This window comes from Zonotrichia albicollis, chromosome 4 (assembly GCF_047830755.1).
Source record: "Zonotrichia albicollis isolate bZonAlb1 chromosome 4, bZonAlb1.hap1, whole genome shotgun sequence".
NCBI classification, from domain to species: Eukaryota; Metazoa; Chordata; class Aves; order Passeriformes; family Passerellidae; genus Zonotrichia; species Zonotrichia albicollis.
In genome coordinates, this window is record NC_133822.1 from 32,590,009 (window position 1) to 32,605,667 (window position 15,659).

At 41.1% G+C, this 15,659-nt stretch overlaps 1 protein-coding gene across 1 annotated transcript in view; it reads left to right on the plus strand.

Annotated features, from left to right (window-relative positions):
• The window catches only part of ISX (intestine specific homeobox), a 92,225-nt gene extending 83,903 nt beyond the window's left edge, over positions 1-8,322 (plus strand). The window contains exons 4-6 of the mRNA XM_074539312.1: positions 2,798-2,949; positions 6,782-6,898; positions 7,579-8,322. Of these exons, the coding sequence (XP_074395413.1) occupies positions 2,798-2,949; positions 6,782-6,898; positions 7,579-7,815 (506 nt within the window). The 3' untranslated portion in view covers positions 7,816-8,322. The remainder of the gene's footprint in view (positions 1-2,797; positions 2,950-6,781; positions 6,899-7,578) is intronic.
• Positions 8,323-15,659: the final 7,337 nt, after the last annotated feature.

Genomic DNA, 15,659 nt, shown 5'->3' on the forward strand with positions numbered 1-15,659 from the left:
TATCTCTAAGCATCTGAAAATGCTGACACGTTTAGCTGCCTCGTATTTTCAGGCTTGGTTTCAACAGCTAGCTAACCTGCAAATGACTTTCATGGAGCATAAAAGCACACTTGAATATCCCCAGCTTTTACATAAAAAATAGCTCAGGAAACTCAGACAGAGTCTTATTTCCCCAGAGACTCTAGAGCCACATTTGAAAAGCCAAAGTTACACTTCCAACACTTCCTAGTCTTACATCTTCCACCCACATTCTTTATTAGACTGTAATTCTGAATGCTGTTGTTTGCTATGGGATCTCTAAGCTGAGGTCCCAAGGCAAAGGGAACTATCAAAGCTACAGTCAGAGAAAGTTTGATCTTGCAAGAGAAAATGTTAACACAGAGTCCCAGGTTTTTTGCATTTCTTAGTAGTTTTTTTTTAAAAATTAGAAATAGAATGACTGATTACTTATTGAAAGAATACAGTTTTCTATATTCCCTGCTGGCAAAAGTCTTGATTAGTTCACAGGAGTCTATTTTGTTAGCAGTTTAATTTCATATATAGTCGAAATCAAAGTTTGTCCTTCAGTCTCAAAATACAAACTGTATTTTGTTCAATGTGATGAGTTTCAGCTTTGCAAAGTTTGGTTTCAGTCAGATTGATACTTCTCAGCACTGTGCAGATCCTCCCCTTACATAAGAGTCTTGTCTATAATACAGTTCCCCTTTCCAGAAGGAAAACTGTGGAGGATTTAGAGTGGACTGATAGGGATTTTGTTCATCACCAAGTTAAAAGGGTCATTTTCATATCCAAGAAGCTGGTATGAGACACCAGAAACTCACATGTCTCTCTGAAGCCACATTCTCTAGTCCTGGACATTTCTCAGGTGCCAGCAGGACAGAATATAGTAAGCCAAATATTAAATGGGAGGTGAAAATCTTCCAAACAACAAACAGCATTATGAACTGTCTTATCTACAGGGGATGTAATGTCCTAATATTTCTACTGTCAGTACTGATATTTCCCTTTTCTTGCATATAGCAATAAACCCCCTTTGCAGTAATCTTTTGAGAAGGTTCAAGTAAATGTAATCAGAGCTTCTTAGGAGAAGGTGCTCTTTATACCTTCAGCATAAATGCACACAAATATTTCTCATTTCAAGTCTCTGCCCCCATAGTGCCAGCAAGATTCAGTGGAAATAACATTTTTCTTCTGAGACTGAAGCCAGTGCTGCAGTTTAATGAGTAGTACTTTGATAGGCTGGTGGAAGGTCTAATGATACGGATTTAACTGTGTTGGACATCAGCTTTATTAGGCTGTTTCTGAGACGTGGTAGTATTGACAGTCATGATAAATGACACTCCTCAGTTATTCCTGCATGACTGGTTTTCTTTCAAAGTCCCCAAAAGGTTTAGAAAAGATGAAATATTCACAATGGTATTGTGTCCAGGCTCCTTCCTACCAAGCTGATGAACAGAATATTTTAATCCTTATTTTCTGTGTCAACAGAGCCACAATGAGATTTTGATTACAGAATGAAAAATGTCATTTTCTGGTTGGCACAGAGCCCACTTTATATTGGCCTAGGTGTTTAGTTACCTTTTCACTGTGTTAGCCCACCAAAGGATGCTAATGGCTGAACAAAAGGGGGAAAAGGTACCAAGTCTCTTTGAGGGGCTAAGCTAACCTTGTGTGGTTGATTGTCCCATTAGAAAGAGTATGCCTCTAGTTATATAGTATGAATTGTTTGTTGTCATCAGACCGTGGAAGACCAAAAGCAGCCATACTGAAAAGCAATTTTTTGTAACAACATGATTTCATTGAGAATTACTTCAGGTCATTGAGTAGCAAGCTCATCACAGTCAGTAAAATAATATTAGAATTTTTATGCACCCATCAGATGCAGCTTTCTGAGCTCAGTAGAAAAAACCCTGTGGTTCATAATGCTTGGGGTATGGCTTTTTGTGCCGGTCACTCAGTGTCAGCTGTAAGATACTCCATTTGTGCATCAGAGAAGATTCCAGCTTTGGTATGAGGCTGAACTCCACATTCTGCAGCTGCTTCTTCCTCTTCCTTGCAAGACCTTCAGCATCATTTCCGATCAACTGAGACTTCATTCTTACTTACATCAAGTGCTTATAGAGTTCATGATCTAAATAAAATATGCTGGTGTAGGAGGGCCTTTTCAAAACACTGTAGGAGTGTTTAGGGAAGCACTTTTTGTGACCACACCACAGCAGGTGAAGCAATGGAGCATTGGAATTCACAGCACCTAAACTTCTCTATGGGCTTTAAGGCCTTATTCTTAAGTTCCTTAGGTAAAGCTTGTTTAGAAAGTCCCCACACAACAATGGTACAGTCAGAAAAATACCTTTTCTTTGCAACAGCAGAGTTAAACTGCTGGCTATCCCTGCTGCTGTAGGAATGGTATGGGAAGAGAGTAGCAGTCAGTCAGTCAGGGGTCAGTGGTTGGTCCAACACTGAGGGACTTCGGTGACAAACTCATTTCAGGGCTAGTGTGTTAAAATACATAGGCATTTGTAGCTGTTGACATGCAGTGGATCCGTGGAATTAGCAGGAATTAGCAGTACAAATGGACACTTTTGACTCATTCCTTTCATGATAAAGGAGTGCATTCATGTTGTCTGCTAGAGAATATCAGGAGCCAGTCACCTATGATAAGTACATGTCTAGAAGGAGTTGTAGATGCCATCCCAACTTCAGAGCAATTTACAGAAATTGCTGCATCTCTGAATCTTCTTGTGGTCCTGTAGCCTTTTCTTGTAAGAAGTAATACATCTTTCCTTGTTTTTCACAGCTGAGAGGAAAGGGAAACGCAGAATCCGGACAACATTCACAGCTGAGCAGCTCCAGGAACTGGAGAAAATTTTCCAAGTGACTCACTACCCAGATGTCCATATTCGCAATCAACTGGCAGCAAAGATAAACCTCCCAGAAGCCAGAGTTCAGGTACAGTGTGTCTCCAAAAGGCTATATTCACTGCAATTCATTCATTATTTGGAGGGCATTCTTAATAGTTTATGCCTGGGTGGCAATGCTAATGAGATATGTGACCTCTCTCTTACCCTACAGACAGGGCCACTGTCACTGAACTCTTTACAAATAGGGGAAGAAGTATTTTTCACCCAGCTGTGACTAACCACATGGAATTAATCAAAGGGTTAACAGAAGCTCTAAGCATACTAAATGCATAGCAAATAAGAGTTAGAGATGGTTATGAGTAACCTGTTGGACTCCGTAGCGACAGAGCAGCCATTTATGAAAATATTTATTGATCATTTATCAACCATTTATAGGTTAATATTCATCTAATACAAACTGTCATCCACATTCATCTTCAACAGAGTCTCAAAACACATGAAAATAGTTGCCAAAATGGAAGTGCTTCTTAGTGTTCTGTATTTCGATAGGACAGGCTATAAATGCCCTGGCCATAATTTCAGTGCACAGAAACTAATCTGGTTTCCCTCAATTGTAATATAATGTAGCTGACTGAGCTAAAATTGACCCCAAATTCTTACTGCATAGGAAATCTGCTACATTAAAATATACATATCACTCTGTATTGGCATTTGGTGTTGCCTACCAGGCACTGTAGTGATGATTTTTGCATGAGGCAGTTTCTGCACTTGCTGCAACGCTATCTATAGTCATTGGTGTACTTCTCTTGGCATATATCCCTCTCTAACAATCAAAGTTCAACACAGAGCTGTTTATTGACTATGACATGCCCGGGACTATTGACTAGCCATGATAATATTGCTTCATCGTTAGGTGACAGGGAGAATTAGACCTGCATTGCCACGATATGCCCATCAGCAATACCAGTACTCCAACAATGCATTTCCAACAGCATAAAAGACAAGCTGAGCTGCCAGTCAGTGCTCTCCACAGAACAATGAATCACATGAAAGAATAAGGTATTTTTCTGTTTAAAAAAATTTTTTATAATATGTATAGGGAAAAATAAAAATTAGTTATTACAGGAAACATCAACCTGAGATGTAAATGATAGAAATAAAAAGTCCCTCATGTATGAAGTGCAGATGGCAAATTCCCAATTCAGACAGTGTTATACATGATACAGGAAATTCTGTCTTTGACCTCATCCTGGCTGATAAAGGGAAATCAGCCACAAAACTAAAAATAAGCAGTAACTTAGGTTCAAGTTACAAGTTATAGTTTCAATTGACTGCATTTGTCACACAAATCAAACAGCATACAGAGAATTTGCATATGCTCTTGCTACTTTGAAATAGTTTTCACAAAGCTTTGTGTAAGTTAAATCACCTCAGAAATATAACTCAACTATCAAAAAATTAAGTGAACAACCAACTGTTTGGTAACCAAATGAAACCCTTCATAAACTGTAAAAAATCTTGTGTCCTCCAGTCAAGAAAAAAAGTTATGATTGCTATGAAACATCTTAAAGGGATAGATGAGACTGTATACCTGCATGTGTTAACACATAAAAAATTAAGAATCCTGTATGAGTAAACATGAGAAACAAGAAATTATAAAAAATAAGTAAGCAAAGCAGGAGGGTGCAGGCCAAAGCTTTGGTCAGAAAAATTAAAGATCAAAAACTCAATAAAAGTCAATTAAGAAGAAAAAAAAAGCTCAAAGTGATCAATTTTATTGATCTGTTACTTTGTAGAAACAGTAGGACTGTCAAGGATAATGCATAAATGGCAGAGATGTTCAGTCATAATTTCTGCTCTATCCTTGGAAATATGTCAGGGAGCACTTTCTAAAAGGATAATGTTGAATAGCAGCTCCTACAGACAGGTATTTTTTAATCTACACATCTAAGTAACTTACCTACAGTGGTTCTGAAAAAGCTGCTTGAGATGTAGTTTAGGTCATCAGTGTTGATATTTAATCAGTTCTGGAGCATGAGAGACATTCCATTCCAGGGGCCTTGAAGAAATCTAATGTGTCAGTATTCAAAGGGTAAACAGGACAACCAGATAATGACTGGCCTGTCAGACAAACATTGGTTTTTGGCAAAAACTGTGAAAACAACTGCATAGTTTGTTAATGGAGAGTTAAAGAAAGGATAACATATTTAATGCTTATCAGCACTGGTTTATGAAAACAGACACTGCCAAACTCATCTTTTTATGGTGAGATTATTAGTGACAGTTTTAAACTGAAAGAAGGTAGATTTACTTTGTGTATGAGGAAGAAATTCTTTATGGTGAGATTGGCAAGACACTGGAACAGATTGCCCAGAGAAATTGTGGGTGTCCCATGACTGGAAGTGTTCAGTCAGGCTGAATGGGGCTTTGAGCAACCTGGTCTAGTGAAATATGCCCCTGCCCACAGCAGAAGTGTTGAACTAGATTTTCTTTAAAAGGTGCATTCCAACCAAGAGTAGTCTATGGTTCTGTGCATTTGGTTGATAAATGTAGACAGAGCATGAGGAATAGGTTTAAAAGACAATTGAAAGGACTCATGCTGGGTATGGAGAAATCATTTTAGATGTAAGGGTGCTGGAGAGCTGGTTGGGGAAAAAAAGAGCAGTTTGGTCTGAGAAGTGTTAAAATCTTTGCCTTTAGTTAAATAAAGTAAGTCCATGAAGTGAGAACTTTATCCCATGTGCAGATTTTAGAAGGAGCGCTTCAGAGACTGAATGTTGGCTGGAGTGCCCCCTTTGCCTTCTATCACTTTGTGAGTGTTAAATGGTGCTGTTTCACCATATAACTCTTGCATGGTAGAAAGGGAATGGAAAAGTTCATACAGACTAAGCAGTTTCCAGACACATGCACACCCAGATAAACAAAACTGTCCTTTCAGTAACCCCAGATACTTCTAGCTATCAGCAATATAGCAAAGGGCTCCTGACATTCCCATTACTTCTTGGGTGAGAGATGCAGAAATAACTGAGCTGCTCATTATTTGGCTTAAAATACATATGTATTTACATCCAGTAGCACCTGTCTTCAATAACCAACACTTTGTGTTCATGTGAACCACTTGCTTACATTCAAACAGCAAGTCCCTTAGCAAGCTGCAAACTACAATTGAAGGGGGCTTCAACTTTTCATGGCAGTGCAGCAAGATGCACAACTGCAGCTGCACAATAAATACATTTATGCCTCTGCCAGAAGGCAGACTGGTCAAATCAGCTGACAGATGAAAGGAATTCCCCAGAGAAAATTAGTTGTCTGCTTTCCAGTGCAAATGAGACAGCTGACAGCATACTCAGATTGCTGAGTGATCCCCATGGGTCTTTCACTTAGGTCCCTTATGTGAATTTCCAAATGCTACCAGTTAAACATAGGTAGAACCCTGTTAGTACATCTCCACTGGTGACACACTTTTATTGCAGCCCAGCAAAACATCTAGGTGGATCTTTTCTCAGTCTATTCACTTGGAAACAGGATGGAAGAGCTCTGTCATGAGATGTCACACCTTGGGAAAACAGAATGCTGTGTGCATTGACCACTGCACAGCTTTGTTCACAGAAGGATCTGCTCTCCCCAGAGAGCCCTGGGAAACCTGCAATACTGTCTTTCCTTGAACAGGGTGATCCTATTTCTTCTGTGAGCCACAATAGAAAACAAGGTATCAAGGTCCAGAGATCCCATATGCTATGTAAAGTGTGAAAAGTGCTCTGTCAAACCCAATGGTTTACTTTAGATTCAGCCTCTGGTTCTGCTGAGCTGGACGTCAGTGTTTTCTGATGCTCAGAGTTTAGGGAAAGTAGTTAGCTGTGAGAAGTTCTTCCTTCATATTCTGTTAATTTCTGTACCTTTTATTTCTTGCCTTTATCCAGATCTGGTTCCAGAATCAGCGAGCAAAGTGGAGGAAACATGAAAAGTTCAGCAACTTCGGTGGCCTTCAGTATCTGACAGAAGTTGATTTCATTCCTGCTCCCAAGTCAGATATCACAGTGAGTATTGGACACTTTGTGTCAAAGCCAGTGAGGGAGAGCCAGCTGTCCTTCACCAGGTAATCACTCCACCAGTAGTGCCATGGGACTATCCCAGAGAAGGAGCACTGGAAAAGACAAAACTGGCAATGTGATGACAGAAAATCCCACCATCAATCTACTGATCAAATAACACATTTCTTCATAGAATTAAACCTGTTTCATAAATATTCTGTGAGGTGTCTCTTGTAGGGTCCTTCCCCATTTTGCTTCTGAATTACTTCCCTATAAATCATACTTTGATTCAGAATGTCTTTATAATCAGAAATTTCCTAGAGAGAAAGACCTAAGACAGTTGCAGACACAAAGCCATGTCCACTTAGAGACAGAATCTCTTTACAACATCCAGCCTTGGTTAGGCTGACCAGTACTTTGACCTCTGCTTTAGCAGTCCAGGACTGCTATTTTTTAGGCTGCCACACAGGCTTTTTCCCTGATAGGAGTTTTTTCATGGCTAGAAAATAGAGTGTTTTGCTTTGTGTCCTGGGTGACAACACACCAGTGGGATTTAGGAAGTCTGTTTTCCTAAATTTTTCTTCTTAATTACTGATCACCAGGGAAACAAATAAGGTTGATTGTAAATTTCATCTACATAGAAGTCCATGTTGATTCACCTGAGACTATGCTTTTATTCTTGAAAGGCTCCTAGCTTGATGCCAAGAAAGTTCTCTGCTTCCTATCCTGCCATGGGATACTACTCACCACTGCAAGGACAGCTGACAACTGCCTGGCTGCCCAGCACGCTCTCCTTCCCTCCCCACCATGTGGAGCTGCTGCCCTTCCGAGAGCCATACTTGCTCTTCAATGTCCTGCCCCCTTACAGCTCGCTGCTACCCCACAGGCTGGAAAGGAGCAGTATCTGTGCCAGCTCCTCATAGAGCAGGACACGGGGCAGGGGGGGCTTTGGGGATGCCTTTCTCTTCATGTCCTCCGTGGAGTTGTGCATTCCTCTCCTCGAACAAACCTGCTGGGATGATGGGTGGCACTGGTGCCAGGTCACCATGCTGGAGGAGAGGTGCCACAGCCCAATGGATGAGGGCAAGAGGCACCAAGGACCAGAAAGGAGCTCCTCATCTCCCTGAGGAGCAGCATGCTCTGTGGAAACCCAACCTTTCAACCAAGAGCCTCTCCCCAGGGGGACAGTGCACCAAGCAGCCCTGTGAAAGGATTTTCTGGGATTTTACTCAGCCATGAGACATTGGATGACCCTATTGCACCGATGACTGGGGGCAGGAAAGACACTGGGGCTAAAGTGTACATAGGCCTAAGGGCCAGCCAAAAGTGCTTTTCTCTGCAGGTTTTGGTGACTTTGCTCATACATTCTGGTCTTCATGTACTGCAAAGAACATGTTTAGGTCAAAAATCAAACTTTAAAGATACTTTTTTTTTTTTCCAAGTAGTCAAATGGGCGGGGAGGAGGGTTGATTTGCTGTCTGTGTTTTTGACTTGAATAAAGGGGAACAAACACAATCTGAGCTGAAATATTACAGTCTGAGCTCTGGATTTGGTACTGCAAGTCTCTGGGGGCAAGAGAATTCTTGAGCTGGTTAATTAAAATGCTTATGAGGAAGCCTCTCATTTTTTGACCTAAATTAAGAAAGCTCCAAAACACCCCCAGAAACAATAACAAAAAGAGATAGCCTGAGTTTAATCTGCTCGGTCTAATAGGATGATATGACCCTACAGTTTAGTTTAATTGTAGATAAATAATGAGATCGGCCTGCCCATTTACAAAATGTCACTATCCCTGTTATTTACATAATACTCATCCCCTTCCAACATATGGTGCTTTTCTCTCCCCTGCTTATTCAGGATCCAATCCTGTTTCCACTAGTGTCTGCACTGTATATACTGTATCTGTACTCTTATGGGTCTTCCACAAGACCGTTCCTCATGCCTGCTTGGATCTGAATTCTCTATCATCTTCATCCCTGTCATCTTATCAGTCACCTGAAGGACACTCAGGTCAGATACAGGGCTAAACTGCAGCTCTAGCAAAGAGCTTCAACACCTAACTGATTAAAATCAACACAAATTAGTTGTGCACCTCATGCAAGTTTAGATGACTGCATTGTAGCCACACACACACACTCAAGTTAAGGACCTTGAGTTTACTTAAAAGAAGAAAAAGTGATCACACTAAAGTTTCTGAATTAGGTGCAGGTCACTCATTAATGCAGTTTCTGGAACATGAATTGTCCTTACTCAGTGATTATCTGGAATATAGGCATCATAATAATCTAAAGCTAAGGGGACACAACTCTGCACAGTAGCCCAGGGCTCAGGCCAGCACCTGCAATGAGATAGCTCTTCCTGCATGAATATTTCTTTAGCCTAGAGGAAAATTCTGGGATGATCACAACATGACCATTTTCCTTGGTCAGGTTATGGAGGTCAGAAACTTAGGGTGCTACTTTTACATTGTTTCATACTCTGATATTTCCATGTAATGCTGGGTTGGACACAGCAGTCCTTGGGACATCCTCAACTCTGCAGTTCTTCAGACACACAGGTCTGCTTTGGCAAACATGTCTTAAACCTGACAAAGAGTTGCTTGAGGGAGAAGTCATCCAAGGAAGCTGACCACACAAGACATGAGTATGGAAATGTAGTCACAGTTTCATCCTAGCCTTCTTCACCTGACATCAAGTGATTCAAGTGACAGGGTTTACAGGCCCCTGGGGGGGACTCCTGCAGTCTCACAGCTCTCCATGACATTCCACTCGCATTTTCCATATGACAGCTTCAACCTTTAATCTTCCCTAAAACCCCTTGTGACCTAAACAATTTCTCCCCCTGGCTTATGGCCTTGATTTCCGTTTTCACATTGACTTTTTGGTAAAAGAAAGAGAGTAAGAGCTGGAACTTAAAGCTTTACTTTCATGGTTGCTGCTGTTGTTTTGTGGGGGTGGCTAGAAAAGAGAGCTGGGGTTTTGAGGGGGTTGTTTACTTTTAAAGGTTTCTCTTTTATTCTTTGTTTTTTTTTTTATCATGTGTTTACCATGTGTTTTGATCACAGTCAAAAAGAGAGCATGCAAAGAGGGTGATGCCTGCTCTGCAATTCCGTGCAGGTAAATACTAGACTTTGGGTCACAAAAAGCTGTGATTCAAAGCAGCCAGACATCTGGTTCCTCATTCTTTTTGATCAAGTTCTACATCCCTTTCGTACTCTATGCTCTGACCTGACTTTGCTGAGTGATTGAAAAATACCCTTTCTCTGTTCCTTCACATCTCCCCTTAGCCTGGACCATGGGTCTCACCCAAGGGCCTACTTCTGTTTTCTTGCCCTGGTCACATTTTGTTCTGTGTAGTTTGATTTGGCTTTGATATGAGAAAACAGTATCACTTCTAGCTCAGAAACCATCAAATGAGCCAATGTCTGTGCATCTCAGGAGAATAACCCAAAAGACTTGGTGTAAATAAGGGCTTAATTCAAAATAAAATGGTCACTGAATTAATTCAGATGGGCTTTTATCCAACCAGGAGAGTTTGGCTCTTCCAAGAAGGTCTCCTGTGACACTTCCTCCCTGCTTGTGTCCTTATGCAAACCTGCTCTCTTCTGGGCCAGTATTACCCCACTTCCAGGACTTGTTCTTGCTTCTGCTGAAATTTGTAATTTACAGTGTCTATCCAAAGATACCAGTACAGAATTATTTTATTTTCAAGTGGCTAACAATAAAAACTCATCTCCTGACCACCTGAAGCCCAGCAAAATGGAGAGGGTAGGAAGGGAAAATGCCTTTCATTCCAGGTCTTCAGAGCTGGAGCTTCTGAAAGGAATTTGATCCAGTCTGAAATCTGAATCTGAAAGGAGTTTGATCAAAAATGAACCTGGCGTCAAAGCCACAAGATGGGTTTAGATTAAATGCTTTAAAAGGAAACCCAAATAGGTTTGGTTTTCAATAAGCTCAATAAAAAAAAAAAAAAAAAGGAAATCTGTGTCTCAAAGTAGAAAATGGCTTATTATTCCAACAGCTATTAGATACATATTATACGTCATGAGCATTTCAAGGATAGCATGTCCCGTCATGGGACAGCTTGCATTGTCTCTCTGACCCTTTCTGGAGCCGTCATATCAAGTGGTACATGTTGGCCACCTGAAAAATCTGAAACCTGTTTAGGAATTAAAAGAGTACCAGCCAGCAGCCGCGTGCCAGGAATGTGTAGTAGCTGTCCCTCTCTCTGCATTTCAAAACTCTCATAGTCACTTTCTTTGCCATCACATTACTCGTCTTTGTCACATGGCTGATGTTGAGCTTACAGGACAGAAATTCACTGAATACTTCATCATCTTTGATTAAATATAGATGCTGCTTTGCAGCCTTGCAGACCCTGGGCCTTGTCAGCTGTAAATGCATTCCATTGCTTCCAATAGCAGAAAAGAGACACTTTGTCTGTCCTTCCATAATAGGATAAGCCAATTTATCACTTTCTTTCTCTGCAGGAAGCACATTCCTGACTGTAGGGTTACCTTTCCTCTGCTTGTGACTACTGAAGCTAGGAAAACTTTTAGGGCTCACAGCAATACCAGCCTTATCTATCCCTAATCTTCCCATCTCTGAAGCCTTGCTTTTCCCTGCCTCCTTTCTTTTGTCTCCCACACACATTGACAGGACTAATGCCTTTGCTACTTTTGCTTTATTCCCTTCACTAATATCTTTTTGCTGCTCTGAACTTAGAGCTGTCCCATACCACACTGCCAGGATTTCCCAAGCAGAAGTAGGTACACACTCTTTTAGGGGTGCCTGGCAGGGTAAACAGCTCCTGAGAAAGGACTACCACGAAAATCTTGCTGGTATAAGGACCTACTCAGAAGGGCCTTTTTCCTTTGTTTTCCTGGAGAAGAAGTAAATAGATATCTGGTGTTCAGGGGCTACCATATGAATCCCAAGATTATCTTTCTTATAGTTACAGAAAAAGCAGGTCCCCACCAAGGGGTCTTAAATCTGAGCCTGCATCACAGGTGTTAGCAATCTTTTATTGATTGCATTTTACAGCACTCTACAGTGCAATCTGGCTGCTCTGAGACACTTGGAATTTCAACAAATTTTAACTTTCAAATTTTGACATTTTTCTGTGTTATCTGTCTGCCTCAGGCCAGTGTCTTAAATCTAAGCAATTCAGGCCCTGAGGCTGGGGAAATTGTGCTTTTTAACTCAGGGTGACAAAATTTTGTTGCCCTTTTGAAAACAGCACTTCGAGCAGGAGCTTGAAATCTAGCACAGAGGTGGCCTTTTCTGTTAATTTTGCTCTTTGCCATCATTGTCACCAACTACTGTTATCTGGCCAAAGTATTAGTCTTTGAAAAGTATTGGTTTGCACAGGTTTATTCTGTATCCTTTAGATGATAGCAATTGCATTCCTTACGGAGTCAATGCTCCCTAGGAGTGTTTACTCTGATGGCTCAGCACAGTCACCCCCCACAAGTTCAGTTCTTGGCTGGCTGTGAACAACACGTGGGCAGACTCTCATGAAAGCCAGCAGGGCCCTTTTCCATTGCTTCCTGAATGCCCCACTGCCTCCATCACAGGATCAGGCTGGTGGAGCAATCTGCTCAAGCCTAACAGTGAAATACATGAAATAAATAATTTCCTATGGCCACTTGCAAAATATGTAGGTTTCTATAGGGCAAACTGTTGTGGTGTGTTGCAAACACTTTTGATCTTTACCTTGCAAAAATCTGCTGTTCAGCTCTCTGTAACTGGGGCCCAGGAATGTCTCCAGGAAGGATGTAGGAGTCTGGTTCAGTCTTTGTTGTTACCAACAGGAGAATGTCCATCTACTTTGGCAGAACCAGAGATTGGTGTGTGCTGGGAAAAAACACCTCTAACACACATACTCACTAGAGAAAACCGCAGTCAGAGTGCTGTTTATGTTGCACAGGGAGTTATTTAAATGCAGATCAGCATTAGCATAGCATTCCAGGAGTTAATATAATTCCAGGCAATTTAGTGCTCTCCAGTATTAAAGCTGCTGTCCTGACGAAAACAACAGCATGTGGTAGCATCTTATGTTTTCTGTGGTTAGCTGAGCTACTTCAGACAAGCTGTTTTAATAAAGTCAGATTTGTACTCATGTTATAGTGAATGATAGTGCTAAAGGAGCTATGAAGATTAGAAACTCCTCTTCTGGGAAGCCAAGTCTTCTCAGCTTGTGTAGGATCTGTAGCAGCACACAGCACTAGCCCAGGAAATGTTTTATCACACTGTCATAAAATAACTGCTTCTTAGTGTAAATGTTTACTAGGAACAAAATTAATCTTGTGCCTTCCTTTTCCATGGGGAGGACGGGATCAGGTAGAATATTCCCAGTCCCAATTCTCCCAGCAGATCAGTAGATCCTGCTTGGGCTCTTTGGTTGCTCTCCTGGCCCCACAGCCTTTGCATTCCTGCCTGCACCATGACCCTGCCTGAGAAGGGATCATCCTCTTTGCCCGTACCTACCAGAGCTGTGCATCCCATCTTCCTCAAGGCAGAGAAAACTGAGGGTGCACATCCTGGTGAGTAGAAGCTGTGATCAATAGGTCTTGGGCCCAGCTGTGGCTTTTGGCCTGGGAATTGCAGCAGTGGGATCACACCCCCAGTACTGGTGGTAGCAGATACCCTCCACAATGCTGGCTGTTCCCACCTCTGAGAAGAATTATTTTGAAGTGATAGGGGCTTTTGAACTTCAAATATGCCTAAATCTCTCCACAGTCTCCCTAATTCAGGCAGTCTGGATGTGGCCGCAAAACTCTGGCTCTGCAATGCCTACCTGTATCCGGCATGGTCTGGATACTGTCCTCAATGTAAGGTAAATATCTTAACAATACTCCTTTTCTTAGAAGGCTGTGTTCACCATCCAGCATGGGAAATCAGGAATGCAACACTACGTACACTCATTCAGACTCACAGAACACCTGCTCCTGAACCACACGTAAAGAAAGAGGGAGAAAAAATCTTAAGAAAATTAAAAATCAGATGAGGATAGCTTAATTAAAACATAAACACAAATGAAATCACAACAATCAATGATAGTTCAACTCTAATTGAGTTTTATCATCAGCAGAGCTGCTGTTGTTTTTCCCTTCCTCCCAAAATGAGAAGCTCTGGAAAGGAAATGTCCCACATCAAATTGCACATTCAGTTGAATTAGTCTGGAAATCTTTTTAATAAAATTTTAAAAAAGAAACCTTGACAGAAAACTTTAATTCCTGCCAAGGCCCTTAAACCAACCACCCTGTGCCAGAAAGTTCAGTGACAGAACTGGAGGGTGTCAGCACTAATCATCTGCCCCTGTTTTCTGAGGGTAAATTCAGCATCTGTCTCCAAGCTGGAGAGAAGAGGCCCTGGAGCCCTCGAAGGAATTGGCTTGTAATTCTGATGTGATGGCATCAGCTAATTAGCAGCTCTAACAAACCTCACCTCCAGCCCCCTAGACCTCTCTGGATTTTTCTTCAATTATGGCTAAGAGTGCAGCTTGCACGGAAGGGAGGTGAGGTGGGGGCAGTTGTCCATAGCTAGTGAAGGTTAGACAGCTGCATAGAATAAAAATGTCTACAGCATTTAATGACACTCCTGTTTAATTCTGACAAACAGGAGTATTAACATCTTGCAAATAGGGACAAATTAACATGAAGGATACTGAGCAGAGACAAGCCCCAAAGCCCTTTCTCTGGCCCTTTGTACAGAACTAAATTTTACCAATACCAGTTTTAGGGACCTGTCAGCCTTTGAACATGATTACTCCTTCACATTTTGGTGTGACTATAAATAAATAATTTCCTTGAGGTTCTGCTTTATTAAAATTATTAACTACAGGGGTTTTCCTGCTGCACTCTTTTCTCATACATATCATACAAAACAGCAAATACTGTTTACCACAAGAAAAATAATCACTTACATACCAAAGGCAGAAAACACTCTAAGTGCTGTCCTCAAAAGAGTTTTCTGTTATGCTCAGAAAGTTTGGCTGGTTCTTTTATCCCTTGGTGGCATTGGAAAATTCTCCCACTGAAACCAGTGTAGTCCATTTTTCATTGAAATCCCACCATTTCCCAGCTGCCATAAAATGACATTATTTTAGAAATGCCATAAAATCACAAAGAATTTTAGAAACACCATAAATGTGGCCATGGAAAGAGTGAAAAATGTTCAAAGTGTGGTTCCATCTCTTCCAAATAACTGTGACACACCTGTCACAGTACAAAGCTTTGGAACAGTTATATTGCCACACATAGCAATGTAAAGCACAGATGATGACACAAACAAATGCTCAGTGCTGACACTTAAAAGAGCAGCTGTAAAAAATAGCAGTCCATGATAAAAAGCACAGCATCAGCCAGTGACTTTATGCAAAATATTATTTACTGTACAAACATACTGGGCTGCAAAATATAGCTAATAAAATAAGTGATTTCCCTGCCTGCTGCTTCCAAAATCACTCACAGTCTCCAGCAGGCACAGTTCCCTAGGGGTGATGGAAAATATTTTCTAGCAGTTGACAAGAAACTCTTGAAGAATTTTTTTCTGTTTTGCTGGCAGTGAAGAGCCACCCTTGACAATCTGATTTTAACTCACTAAACTTACTACATCTCATTACAAGTCCCAAGGTTTAATTTTTAAAAAATTAAAAGCAGACACTCAGTTGCTAAATAAATCAGATTGCACCTCCCAGAGACAGGACCTGTTCCTCCAGCTCCACAGTAGCCAAATTGTGTGCCAACATTTTCATGCAACACAGA